A 15,025-nucleotide genomic window follows, 5' to 3' on the forward strand; every position below is an offset into this window, starting at 1 on the left:
AACAAAAATTCACATCCCATGATCTCTTCATGACTTGTACTATATACCTCTGGCTATAACTTGGGGGGGCAGGGGGCAGTCCAGGGGCAAGCTCCTGGGTGGACGCTTGACCCGGCAGCTCTGCGTGCTGCCTCCACCCTGAGCGCCGGCTCTGCAGCTCCCATTGGCTAGGAACCATGACCAATGGGAGCTGCGGGGACAGTGCCTGCAGGCAGAGGCAGCACGCAGAGGTGCCTGGCCACACCTCTGCCTAAGAGCTGAAGGAGGGGGATGTCACCCCTTCTGGGGAGCCCCCCAAGGTAAGTGCTGCCCAGAGCCCTCACCCCCTCCTGCACCCTAACCTCCAGCCCTGAGCCCGCCACCCAAACTCCTGCTGTTGCTGGGGAAGAGAGGGGTGGCCCAAGACTGCCCCAGCAGCGGCCTGTGTGGCTGGCCTTGGAGCCACCCCAACTGCTCAGGAGGCCTTGGGGTCAGCCACACTGGCCGCTGCAGAAGTCACAGAGGACCCAGAAGGTCACAGAATCCGTGACCTCTGTGACAAACTCGTAGCCTTATCAATAGCTGGTCTGATTAAGGCTTTGTATACTATCAACAGTGTTTTTTAACTGTTCCCCCCAGTTAGTCCCAGGAAGACTTTTAAGCAGGTTAATCCTTCCTGTACATTTATCTTTAACATAGTTTATATTATCTTTCCAAGGTAATTTAGTGATCAAATATTACCCCTAAGAATTTAAACCCTTTAATTATTTCTTTTGTTCTCTCTACAGTTAGAGGTTACATTCCTTTGTAGATTTCCTTTTTGTAAAGAAAAGTCCTTTGGCCTTAGCAATGGAGAACTTGAAACCCCATGCATTTCCCCAGTCACAGGTCTCACATAGCACTTTGTTGATCCTCTTTTCTGCCACCTGAATATTCCTGCTCCCAACGCACAGAGTACAATCATCTGCGAATAAAGTGACACCTATCCCGCACTTATTGTCTTGAGAGTTCATTTATCATAATATTAAATAAGATTGGGTGGTAACATTTCCTGGCCGTGTACCATTTTTAATATACATATTCAACATTAAACTTTCCCCAACTCTGCATGGTGCTTTTACTCAATTCTGTAATCCACCCATACATTCTTCCCCTTATCCATAGTGCACCTATTTTATACAACAAGACTTCCCTTCACAGCATGTTATATGTCTTTTCAATATCTAACGAGACAGCTATCATGAAACCTTTGTGCCTCATACTTTTTTGTATTTCAGTTTCTAATTTAATAATGTGATCAATGGTGCATTTTCTTCTCCTAAAACCATTCTGCACTTACCTATAATGCCACTGTTTTCCAAATAGGAAACCAATCTTGCATTCACCGTTCTCTCCATAATTTTATCCAGAAAGGATGTAAGGACAATTGGGCTAAAGGCATCCATTTCTGTGGATAGTTTGCCCGGTTTTCATATTGGAATTAATACTACGTGTTTCCACCCTAGCGGTCCTTTTCCCCCATATACTGTTATGTGATTCCAAGAGAACCCTCAAACTGCTTTCAGAGATATAATTAAACATTATGTTGCATATATTATTTTTATCTGGGATTTATTCTTGCTAATATCAATAACTTTCTCAAATTTCCAGATGCAAAAGCATTTAGTCAGTGCAGTATCTTCATGTTTACCATAACTACATAATAGATCAGGATGCACTCCTCAATGAATTGTCTTAATCTCATGGAAAACTTCACTTTGATTTTCATCATTACTTAGCCCTGGGAAAGTTTCTCATTATCAGAAATTCTAGCTATGTTGTCAGTCGCAGTCAGACCTGGGATATGACTCAGTCTGAATTCCATTAATTTTTCTAATTTGCCTGTATATTTCTGATGTCTTAGTATCTTTATTTATCCGCCAACCGTGCTTCCTCCAACTTTCTTTCTTTGATGTTTATTTAATAATTCTTTGTGCAATTGCCTTGCTTCTTTTATACTTCATTAGATCTTTGCTATTCATTGTACTTTTCACTTTTTGTAGGCTTGTTCCTTTCTTTAATTGCCATTTTACACTCCTCATTCACCACGGAAGTGAGTTTTTAGTTTTGAGTACTTCAGTATTTTAGGTATGACTACAGTAGCTGCTGCTATTAATCCCTTTATTATATTATCATTGCAGCTTCCTGTGTCATCACTCACACAAAGATTATTCCCAAATACATTCCCTCAGTACATTTACATGTAAATATTTCCTAATTAGCTTTCTTAAAATTCTAGGTGGATAATTTTACATTGCCTTCAAACTCATCTTGCCCTTGAAAAGTAATAAGTATATGGAAATGATCACACCCCATTCTTTCTTCTTTATATATTTCCCAGTTGCATTTACTTACCATATCTGCTGTTATATTTACCAGGTCTAAACAGAAAACATTACCAATTGCTGCATTAAATCTAGTGGTGGGGCCATCATTTAAAACTACTGAATTGGTTTCATCAATGAACTTTTCAAAATATGCACCATTTTTATGAGCTGTTTTACTTCCCCCACAATTTTTATGACTATTTAGGTCACCACATATAATATATGATTTAGCATTCTTCACTATTTCTTGTAGCTCCAAGTTTTCTAATTTCCCCCCACAGGCCCTGAGTTCCTGTTACCGGGGGGTGCTCGACCCCAGATCCGTCCCAGACCCTGCCCCTACTCCACCCCCACCCTGCCCCTTCCCACTCCTCCTCTGCCCCTTCCCACCCTGCCCTCACCCCACCTCTTACCTCCCTGTCCCCCCACAGTGCCTCCTGCATGCTGCTGAACAGCTGATCGGTGGTGAGCGGGAGGGAAGGAAAGGCGCTGATCAGCAGGGCTGCCGGTGGGCAGGAGACGCTCGGGGGGGGAGGGGAGGAGCTGATTAGTGGAGCTGCCAGTGGGTGCTGAGCACCCACTATTTTTTTCCTGTGGGTGCTCCAGTCCTAGTTTTTGGTTTTGCCTAAAGTCAATATACCCTGGAATTTTAAAAGCAAGCTTTTTAGCCTGCCATGTTTCCTGTATACATATATCTGGTTTAGTTTTCATTTCCAGTACTTTTTTAGTTCTTAACCATATGCTATCAAATTGCACATTCCAACAGAAGACTGTGATCCCCAATGGTCATATTTCTCCATTAATCTCATTCAAAATTGCATGAATATGTTCCATTGACAAATTGCTAATATACAAGTATTTTTCTGTTGCTCTTGCTATAATTTTCATTTTTTCTGATTTTTTCCCTGTTTGTGATGTACAATTTATCACTTCTATCATGAAAGCAATAAACCCTTATTTTGTCACTCCTAGTATATTATTGCCTATTCCTTTCACAGTGTTTATCATATTCTTTACAGAATAAGGCTATGTCTACTGGTCCCCTTTTCATTTGCTGATTTTCTCTTCCATCTCTACTTGATGCTCTGAGAGGCTCCTTACAGCTTGTGCAAAAGATACGTTATTAATATTTTTTTGTCTTTTGTGTCTCTTTAGCTTGTCTTGCTCCAATACACCTCTATACGCTGGACTGTGATTACCACTGCAATTACTACATTAAACTCTGCCCCTTCTATATTTTTTTCATATGAGTGCTCTTCCTCACATTTCCGTTTACAAACAGTTGCTATGTGCCCATACCATTGGCACTTATAACACCTTAAGGGAGAGGGGCTATATGACTTGGTTCTGAATAGCTGAACCCTTAGGGCAGGTCTACCCTACAGAATTACTTTGGTATAACTACATCTCTCAGGGGTGTGAAAAATCCACACACACCCCCAAGCAACATAGTTACACTGACCTAAACTTCTGTGTAGGCAGTACTGTCAGCGGGAGAGCTTCTCCTGCTGACATAGCTACTACCTGTAACAGAGGTGGATTAACTATGCCGATGGGAGAGCTCTCTCTCATCAGCATAGTGCAACTTCATCCTCAGCTGTGCTTTCCCCCCCTCCCCCCCGCATTGTCCCTCTCCAACAGACTCTTTTTTCAGTTTCCAGAGTGACTTCATATGGGGTCAGAAAATTCCCCACCTCCCTTTAGCCCAGCCCCTTTCTGTTCTGAATGTCCTGTTTACAGTAGCCACCCAGTTCCTTTGCCAGCTCGGACTAGTGGTCATTTAAGTGTGGCCCATCCTCAAGATGCAGCCAGATAGCATAACTGGCCGTGCTGGCCCACATTAACCTATTCAGGGCCTATGTGGGGTACACACCTGGCTAGAGTGAGAGGAACCTGTCAGAGATAGGAACAAGTGGAGCCATGGTGCACAGAGCTACAAAAAGTCTAGGCAGCACTACGACCCATCAGTAATCGATGACAGGCTGCCATAATGTAGACAGCCCTCCAGGGCTTTGGGAGTCATCCATTCAGGGAGCAGAAACAATACTACCTGACTTATTTGACTGATTACCCAGCCCAAAAAATAGCCAGAGTGTACAGTTCAAAAGTAGTCCATTGGCTCAAAGACAGTTGCCTAAACAACTAATTGAATTACTTGTATTTTATTGGTTTATTATTCAATCTGTTTGCAGATAATTCTCAAAACAAAAAGGCTACAAATAAATTGTCTGCTGCAAATAGTTTTCCCAGCTCTAACGGTCAGAACTTTCTCTGAGAGTCGACAGAATGAGGCTGTGATTATGATGATTTTTTATCTTAAAAGTTACAAAGGTATTCAAAATCTGAATTATGTCCATTGCAAAATGAAAAGGATATTTGGACAGCCCTTCAAAATTGCACAATATATGGGAGATGTAAATAGGAACTAATCCAAAGTCCATTCTATTGACTTCAATTTGGCCCCTTAACAGCTCCTTAATAATCATTATTCCAACTTTACAGTTTGCACATCTGTGTATAGTTAAGAAAAAAGCAGCCCTGCCAACATTAAATGAATCAAACAACCATGACACTTACTGGGCTAGATTCTCTATTGGTTTTACACTGGTGCAGCTCCATTGGTTGCAGTCCCACTATATCTTTGATACTAGAGTAAGCAAAGCTGTACATATATGCTCCAATAGTGGATGATACTGATGCTAGGACACAGCTTTGTTTTGTGTGGCACCTATCTAGGTCCTATACTTTCTAATTTTAATATTGGGCTGATTTTATACTTTCCATAATCCGCAATAAGAGCCATGTTAGCTCTTGCATTTCTGATATAAAAGGAGTAAACTCTTCCTCTTCAAGGTGTTTTCTAATTAGTCTTGATATATTTATCAAAAAACTTTAAATCAGAGACCATCTTTTATGTTGCATTTGCTACCTTACCCCAAAGGGACCCCAATCTGGACTGAAGTCTTGGGATGCTACCATGATAAATAAAATAACATTGCAATTTGCCTTAAACTCCTCAAGATCAGCTTTTCATCCATTTGCCACTGCAATGGAGAAGGATTGAGACTCCAGAACAAATAACGTGTGTAATGTTTCCTCAAAAGTTAATGAAACCAGAAAAGCCTTGCCTGTCATTGTTTGCTAAAATATCAAATATTTCAGAAAAATGTAATATGCTAGTTTTGTATTTTTAAATGTCAGTGTTCAGTAGCAAATGTCATCTTTTCAGTAAGGAACAAGAGCTTTGCAATATCAATGAAACTACAGAGAACTTCTGGATATGAATTTGACCCACCTGTGGTTCATTCTTCATACAGATAGAGATTTTTGTTAGGAAAAGTAAAGGTAGTTTGAGCCAGGGCTTTTGTCAGCCACCTCCTGAACTTTAACCTCCACCCTAATACACAAAGACAGATTTTGAAATGAAAGAGCCCCTTTTATGGCACAAAGGCATCTCATCTCAAGCACTTGTAGGCGTTGAACCTGTTGTCTCCTTATCTCCCATGCTTCTGCAACAACCAGCATTGCACTGCACACAGCAGACTTTTAAGACTCAGTGACATTGGCTTAATTTACACAACCCCTGAGATGTTATTCTACACTCTTCCAGCATTCCCCAGTTTTGACTGTATCTCATCTTCAAGCTTGCAGTCTTCCATAACCCACCTGCCATTGTACCTGAACTGGTAAGGCTGGCTTAGTTTCACTTAATTAATCTCTATGTCCAGTTTCCCTGTGGCACCTCTACTGATCCATGTGACCTCAATCATGCTCATTTTCATCCCATGCCAGTTTAGCTGGTCATATCACTGGTTTACTATCACTAGGTGTCCTTTTGAGGATGCCCTTATTGCTATGTCAGCTGCAGATAACAGCTTCTCACAGTTTCCCAGTGGGATCCTCCTGCTGACACAGTCCATCAATATGATAAACAGGAGCAGACTTAGGGCTGTCCCTGGGTGCGGTCCAGCTTTCGCTTCAAAGAGACTTCTTGTTCCAAAAACCACATTCAGATAGATCACTGTTGTAGGTGATCTAAATAGGGCATTTCAATAGTTATTAAATCTTTCATACTTCCTCAGCATTAGTGTGAGTGTCCTTTGGTCCACTTTATTGTATGCCTTTTCCAGATCTCTAAAAGCCTTTAACCTATCCTGCTGGTGTTCGAGCTGCTTCTCTATCCCTTGCCATATTATAAACATGGCATCTGTGGTTCCTCATCTTTTCCTAAAGCTGAACTGGTCTTGTTTGAGGAGGGGTGCCACCATTCTCCTTATTCTAGCTTCTAGGATACTTCCAGTATCATCATCCTATGCAACAATAGCTTTATCCCTTGAGATAGTTTCCACATTCATGGATGCTTCCCTTCTTATGAATTGGAACCAATTCCTGAAGGACAGGTGCAAGTCTATCTATCCATATGGCTTTAACCACTCTGATCATCCATTTTATGCCTCTCTTGCCCAAGACTTTCACCAAGTCCCCTGTCACTTCATCAGGTCCCATTCTTCATTTCCTGGAGCATTTATTTCTCTAACCAAAAAATAATACATTCAATTCTGTGATTGTTAGTATTGTATTTTTGAATTGTGTTTGGTAGTGATTTGTAAAATTCCTTGCTCATGCTTTATAAATAAATGCAATAAAAAAAAAAGATACCAGCTACACAATGGCCTCTGATTTGTTGTAATTACTTATATTTACTAGGGTCCAAGTGTTAAGAGAAGACTCCTTCTTATACTTGGAAGCATACAAGCTCTCTAATTTGTAGATCATAAGGATGGTATGTATCAATGGTCCAGACACCTGAGAAGAATATTTTTAGTTTTGTTAATAGCCGTTATAATTTCTAATGTTCTTGTCAATTTGTTCATTTTAAAAAGTAATTGATAAGGAAGGGATGTGCTACACATTAATTAATCCTACTGATGGTAAACCATGAAAAGTAAAGGAGGTTTGTGTCTATGTCACTGCAAGCAGCATTGCTGCAGGGTTGCAAGGGTCTGGAAAATTGCTGTTCATCTATTGTACCAGCCTTAAAACCAAATTCTACTCTCAGGAAGAAAAATGTGCCAAAGACAAATTTAGTCAGATCTCAGTGCATCACAGAGGTTTGGAATGTTTTCAAAGGCCTTACCTCTTAATTTCCCCAGATCTCTGTTTACAGGTGAGACTCGTGGAAGCCTACGGATCTGCACTTCTGCCAAAAACATTCAGTGTTTAACCCATACTGATGGCTGTGTACAGGTTTCTCTGTACATATTTTTGTTCCTTCAGCATTCCTGTTCTTGCTTTCAAAAACAAAGAACTAGACTGTTGGATGTTCCATTACTTGAAAAAACTGACCATATTACCCTCCAGAAACAATATTTTTTAAAGCGCATAATTACGGATGTTTTGAAACCCCAGGAACCCAACCTCTTATCCACTCTACTAGGAGTCAGCACATTTAGGACTGAATCTTCAGCTGTGATGGAGCAGAGCCCAGCATAACTAAGACAAAAGCAAAGTGACTCTAAACCACTTTCCTGACTCACTTACTCCCCAAATCTGGGGAGAGGTTAGGGCCAAACCTTTCCACACCACAAGTTAAAGCAGCCTAGAACTGCTGTAACTTACATTGGGTTGTAATGGCTCAAGTGGCACAAAGAGACTTTAGCAAGGATCTGGCCTCTAATTTCTGGTCCCACTCTTACGCGGACTTCCTGTGTGAAGTGTGACAAGTCACTAAGCCTCACTTTACAGGAGGCACTAAATAGCTGCATGCCTCCATTATGCCTACTTAGAATCATACTTCTCCTCTACTTCAGCCTCATCTCCTTTACATACGAGCTCTCTCATTCAAACCAACCTCCTTTTTCCCCTTAAATGGTTATGCTTCACCCTCCAACTGTGAAGTCTTGTGCGCTCTAGTGAACACACACTTACTGTTTTATGTCCCAACAGAAAGAAATCAAAGTCTCCCAGCTTCACTAGAGAAAATTCTTAAAGGTACAGCAAGTGCAGTGCCAGAGCCCTCAACAGAAACCAGTTTAGAGCATGTTCATTTTGGTACCAAAAAAGCAGCTGTATTTATTTGAAGAAAAAGAAAAGACAGTTAACTATGCAAAAACCCAAATGCTTTGATCAAAGGCACAGACACTTCCTGCTTTTCTAGGACAGAGATTTGTTTATAGCTGATCTCTCCTACCCACTGTACTCTCTGACTTCTCAAGAAAGCAAACCTTGTATTTAAAACCCTACTCCTTTCAGGTCACTTTCTGCCAGTGACTTGTCAGTCTGTCAATCATTCCAGGTCCTGCCACCCCGTACATATTTATATAGAAAAAGCAGTCCCAGCCCGTATCCATTCCTGGTATAGATTAGGAGTTTACTCTCCCCACTTTTAAGATCACATGAGGACTTATCCCCCAGTGAACTGGTGATAGGCTACCACTTGTGTGCCTTTCTTCTCACAAGAAGCGAATCACAGCACTGTATAGTAATCTCAATAAGTTCAGAGAGGAACACCTGAAGTAGTTAATAGACAGTATGCCACAGATCTAGGGTGACCATATTTCCCAAAGAGAAAATGGGACACCCGCAGCCAGTTGCCCGATTCCCCCTTTGCCGTCCCCACCGCAAGACTGTTGCCCGTGGCTAGAACCCTGCAAGGGAGGAGGGGGAGCCTCAGGAGACTGTCTGCTGGTCGCTGGAACCCTGCGGCTCCCCCACCCCCATGCTGGAACACTGCCTCCCCTCCCCAGCTCTGCCTCCAAACTGTGAGGCGGGAAGGGCTGGTATCTCTGCTCACCCCCCCCCACATTCCTCCACACTGCACCCCACTTTTTTGACAAAAGTGGGCATTTGTCCCATTTGATCTTGCAACTGATAAAGTTAGCAAGAGCAAACAGAACAAATGCCTCCTTTTGGCTGGGGGGGGAGTCAGGACAGCTGGGACAGAGCTTAAAAAAGGGACTGTCCCGGTCAAAACAGGATGTATGGTCACCCTACACAGATCTGTGGATTTCATGGAGGGTAATATTCAGCGAGGATGTGGGGATGGAGAAGAACCACAAGGGTGGGCCATGGTAAAATGAATGCTGGTGAAAATGGTGGATGGTGGGATTAAAATGAATTAAGGTCTCTTTATGTAAAACAGGTTTCTGTACAGATTGTCAGTTTAAAATGGACAGACACCTTAACTGGACTGTCCAGACAATCCTTGTACTGTTTAAGACAGGTCAGTTTGTCAGTTTATTATTAATTACCGTTGTCATTGTTTGTATTTAAGTAGTCCCTCCAGCCAGGTTCGGGACACATTGTACTAGGTGCTGCACAGATATATAGCAAAAGATAATCCCTACCTCAAAGAGCACACAACCTTAAAGACAAAACACAAGACAAATGGGTGGAGGGTTGAATGGGTAACAGGACAGCGTAATAGTAAATCATGTACGTTTTGCATAGACCAACTGGGTGCACAATACATCGGTACAATAAGATGATCAATATCAGTAATCTCTGCTCATCACCTGCTTAGCTGTTATCACATGGCTGTGTTCTGTAGGCATCATGGGAGAAGTGACCCTTTAAGCGGATCTGAAAGGGATAAAAAAAAAAACAGTTACTTACTTTCTCGTAACTGTTGTTCTTTGAGATGTATTGTTCACGTCCATTCCATATTAATGTGGAATGGACGTGAACAAGCACTCGAAGTAGTAGTGGTATTTACAGATTTTAAACAGCATTCCCCCCCACCCCTCAGACACAAAAGGCAATGTGATTGCAACTAAAATAAAAAGGCTTAATTTGTCAGTACTCTTTGAAATTCAGCATGCAAATGTCATTGACAAAAATGGGGAAGCTACAAAAAATATCCTCCCTCCTTTCCCTAAAAATTTTGGGGAAATAAAATTACGAGATTCAAATCCCACTTGTATGCGCTCTGAGAAAACATGAAAATTAAGGGCCAGATTCTGCCAGGCTTATACGTGAACCCCAGTTAGGCTCTTTGAGGGTCTACTTGCCATGCCAAACAGGGTTGGCATAAAAGTGCCCCTCTGCATCTAGAGATGAGGAGAAATAAAAAGGATCTTGGGGCGTGGTCATAGTTACTAAAAGATTCAGCAACAGATCCAGCAGAAGAGAAATGTATAAAATATTGGCCCATAAATTGATAGGTGCCAGTTTGGAGAATAATACTTTTTTTAAATAAAAATAAAGATCAACATGATTAAATTCATTAAAATTATTTCTTTGTTTTCAGATCATTACAAATGTATCTTCTGTACATTTTAGTAATGTAGCCACAAAAAGAAAGTCAGAAATGCATAGAGTAGCGGTGTTTTACATTAATACAAAAAAGACAAGTGATCCTGGTTCTCCCCTGCCTGGCACCATCTGTAGTCATGCAAAATGAGGGCAGGGTGCAGAATAGTAGCATTCTCATATTATCTAGGACACCCATCACCACAGGGCTTGAGACAACTAATAGAATAGAACTGAAACATAACACACCCCAAAAAAACAAACAGTGTAGTTCAATACATGAGAATGATTCAAAGAAATACCAGCTAAGAAGAACATGAAACAGTATTGACCATCTAGTAGAAGGATTCCACAATTGTGCACAGGTGTATATTGATGGAAACAGCATTCCACGTTCACTAGGGCTTTGTCCATGTTGTAGTAGGAGGACAAAACCTCTCCGTGAGCCATTTCTAAAAGGTATATACATATATAATGCCAAATGACTTCAATTCAAATACTGTTATGTTTTCCTAAATATAGAGACTTCAAGGGAAAAAAACCACATCTTTGACATGGGAGGAATGTTCAAACTGAATAAATGAACTTTTCCTATTTTGAATAAAAGTTAATGTCATTTACTTGGTTCATGATATACCGACTGAGAAGTGAGAGACACAGGAAAGAATGTGATTAAATAGTTTCATTTGGCACACTGTTTAAGTATTCAGCCTTGATGATAATGCTCTCAAAGACAATCAATCACTGATTTTAATTTGCTTTATTGTGTTCCAGCCAGACAAAGAAAAAAGTGAATTAAATGTAGAAGTTGTTTAGCCATTCCCTTGCATTCTAAAATAACCCAGATGGAACATACCACATAAGCTAGTGTTACTAAAATGTGAAATTAAGCAATAAGACTTAAGCAGTGTATTTTTAGGGCTTATTAATATAAAGATAGATGAAAGGGAAAAAGGAGTCATCTCATCTCATTCACCTGTTTATTGTATATCTCAAGTGCAGTAGGTGGTCAATAATGACATTCATTTATATAGTGGTATAAGTGTGAGAGGAGCTACATAAAACAAGAGTGACACCTTTCTGCCATGAAACTTACAGTCAAAGGGGAGACATAAAACAGATTGTGTGTGGGTGGGAGAAGAGAGATCACAATTGAGGAGAACAAGGGAAGAAAGATTCCTGGAAGAGTTAGGTTTGAAGGAGGAAAATGCAGACAAGAAATGGGAGACTAATTTAAAAGCAGTGAGCTGCACTATAGACTGTATGAAGCTCAGACTGGAAGAAGACAACAAGGATCTGGGAAAGGGTTCAGAACAGGATGTTGTAGTGACTAGACTGGGTTAACTCACTGGAATGCTGTGGTTTGCCAGATTATGACAAGCTGTAGGCTTGATAAGTAAATTCATCTACTGCCTTTACAGTTTGCCTATTCAACACAATGTCCACTTGCTTTCTGTTTTTGTTAGTCATGTCAATGTACAAGCATTTTGTTTGTGTTGCATTCAGGAAGAGTCCATATTCCTCTCTAACTGTTCTGAGAGACTCCAACATTTGTTGCATTGCACTGGCAATTGTAGCAAAGAGTAATGTGTCATCAGTCTACTGGAGGTCAGTTAAGAAGTGTCTACCAATGGAAATCCCAGCTCCTTCCACTTTGTCAGAAGGTTTCAAGGCTTGTCCCATAATAAATTCTGTGTATATATTTATTTAAAAACCTTGGGACAAAATGCACCCTTGTTTCACATCCTGCCCAGTGGGAAACCATTCACTGTTACTTACTTACCGCAGTTGATACTGTGGTGTGTTGGTGATGGTAGAGACTTGTGACGAGTTCAATGAGATGCTCTGGAATCCCCATGTCAGCCAGTATCCTCCAAAGATGATTGTGCTAGACAGGATCAAATGCTTTTCAATAGTTAATGAAGCACATGGTCAGTGTGTGACTGCCCTCTGCATTTGTCAATGACGTGACGGATATTCCTGATTTGGTCATGTGTGCCTCAGTCCCCTCTGAAACCGGCTTGCTGTGGTGCTAGTTCTGATTCTGTCTTTCTGTCGATCAGAGCTTTGCTCCTGAGTGATATCAGAGAGATGGTCTGATAGTTAACAGACTGTGTTAGGTCTCCCTTTTTGGGCAAGGACAGAAAAATTCCCTTTGGCCAGTCATCTGGCCAATTTCTAGTCATCCATATATCGTTACAAATTTTCCACGTAATATCAGGACCACATTTGCCAGTTGCTTTTAACTGATCTGTCGGCAAGTTATCTATTCTTGGTGCTTTCCCAGGCCTCATTGTCATGATAGCAAGAGCCATGTGCTTTTGCATGATTGATGGCTTTGGCTCCAGATTCTCTTGTCCATTTTCTTGTATTATGAGCGGCTCTGGTGAGGCTGGCGGACTGGCAGAGTAATCTCTCCACTTGTGTTTAATATCATGACCCTCAGTGAGGACTCTGCCCTCATGCTCATGTTTGATTATAGGGAAAACCTTTTGTTGAGAAGTCTCACAACTGTGAACATACCTTTTGTATTATTTACTCTTTATAGTTCTCAAGTTCCATGCATTTTGCCCTTATATATTTGCTCATCTTCTCTCATCTGCCTTTGAATCTGTCTGCTCAGTTCCATATATTCTCTCCTACATTCTTTTGTCTCCAAGTCATTCTCCGTCACTCTACCTCGTTTTTCTGTCAGCTAAAACACTTGCTCAGTAAACCATGATGCAATCGGACACTGACTTTTTGGAATGTGTGCTTTGGCAGCCTCAAGCATTATAGTTTTCATTTTACTCTAAGGTTTGTTGGGGTTATTCTCTTCTTTCACCTGTGCCAATGCTCAACGCCATTCTGGACAAAAGTTTTGTTGATTCTGGACAAGTCCAAATGCAGTGAACCTGTTGAATGTCATATCTTTTTTACATTTTAATTTGATGTTTGAGGTGAACAGCTGTTTGCAGATTATGGATCAGACACCCAGGAAAGTCTTTGTCCATTGGACACTTGATCTCCAATGTTGCTGTATCATTACAGAGTCAATATGGTTCTTTGTTATACCATCAGGCAGACGAATTTAATTATCTGGGCTCACATAAGTCCGATCAAGGAGACTGTTCCAAATGAAATGGGAAGATGAGTAGGGATTGCTTGCTCAGCTGTGACCTCCCTTAAAGTGTAGAAAAACATCTGAAAATGTACAAAGGTGTGAGTGGTGAAAGCCTAACTTTCTCCTTAACAATTTATAGATATGAAGTGGGGAAAGTTAATGCTGCTGACAAGAAGAAAATTGAAGCTTTTGAAATGTGGTGCTGGTGAAGACTCTTGGGTATCTGCTGGACAAAAAAAAAAAAAGATGAATGCCTGTATTAGAAATATTATTAGAAAAAAAGCAGACCTTGGTGTTGGAAATCAACAGATGCAATCTTATGTGCTTTACTCACATTCTGCATAGATATGGAAATTACAGGGAGAAAGTTACTGTGACCGGGGTGCCTTGATGGGCCACACTGAGAATGCCACACTCAGGGAAGATGGCAAGAAATAGGGCAGACAATCCCCCCCAAACTGATGATTTATTCTCTAATTAAATTCACCAAGCCATTAACAAAACAGCTTCTGTAAAACCACACTGGTTAACAAGAAGCCAAACACAGTCCTCTTAAAGCATTCCAGCCCTTTGCTTCCATTAGAGAGCCAAGTCTAATATAGTGAGGGGTTACTGAAAACCTAATTCACCATATGTGAGGTTCACCAATTCCAGAGGACCAATCACTTATCCCCAGATCATTATGAGTCTCAGATCTCACCCAATAATCACGCTAATGTCAATCCTTTAGTAACTAAAACTAAAGGATTATTAATAAAAGGAAAAAGAAAGAAGAGAGTTGTAGTTAAAGATCAACATCAAATGGTTAAAGATTAACATACATATGAGTGACTTCCAGTGTTCATAGTTCAGGATAGTTCGCAGCAGTGATGGAATAAACTGCTAGCTTTTAAAAGTCTCTCTGGAATTATCACAACAGGTCAGAATACAAAGGCAGCTTAGATATAAAGTATATTATAGTCTTTCGTGCATTTTCCAGGTTATTCCAAATAATAATTTGAAAGATCATAGACTCACAGAATATCAGGGTTGGAAGGGACCTCAGGAGGTCATCTAGTTCAACCCCCTGCTCAAAGCAGGACCAATCCCCAACTAAATCATCCCAGCCAGGGCTTTGTCAAGCCTCACCTGATTCCACCACCTCCCTAGGTAATGCATTCCAGTCTTTCACCACCCTCCTAGTGAAAAAGCTTTTCCTAATATCCAACCTAAACCTCCCCCACTGCAACTTGAGACCATTACTACTTGTTCTGTCATCTGCTATCACTGAGAACAGTCTAGATCCATCCTCTTTGGAACCCCCTTTCAGGTAGTTGAAAACAGCTAT

General features: G+C 40.9%; 1 protein-coding gene across 2 annotated transcripts in view; it reads right to left on the reverse strand.

Moving 5' to 3' along the window:
* Window positions 1-15,025, reverse strand: part of NKAIN3 (sodium/potassium transporting ATPase interacting 3) — a 663,159-nt gene that overhangs the window by 565,304 nt on the left and 82,830 nt on the right. For both annotated transcript variants that reach the window (XM_073331052.2, XM_078851527.1), the window contains 2 exons: window positions 12,379-13,921; window positions 9,860-9,926 (listed from right to left, as the gene is read on the reverse strand). In XM_073331052.2, the coding sequence (XP_073187153.1) occupies window positions 9,860-9,901 (42 nt within the window). In that variant the 5' untranslated portion in view covers window positions 9,902-9,926; window positions 12,379-13,921. The remainder of the gene's footprint in view (window positions 1-9,859; window positions 9,927-12,378; window positions 13,922-15,025) is intronic.

The sequence above is a fragment of the Lepidochelys kempii genome, chromosome 2, assembly GCF_965140285.1.
Source record: "Lepidochelys kempii isolate rLepKem1 chromosome 2, rLepKem1.hap1, whole genome shotgun sequence".
NCBI classification, from domain to species: domain Eukaryota; kingdom Metazoa; phylum Chordata; order Testudines; family Cheloniidae; genus Lepidochelys; species Lepidochelys kempii.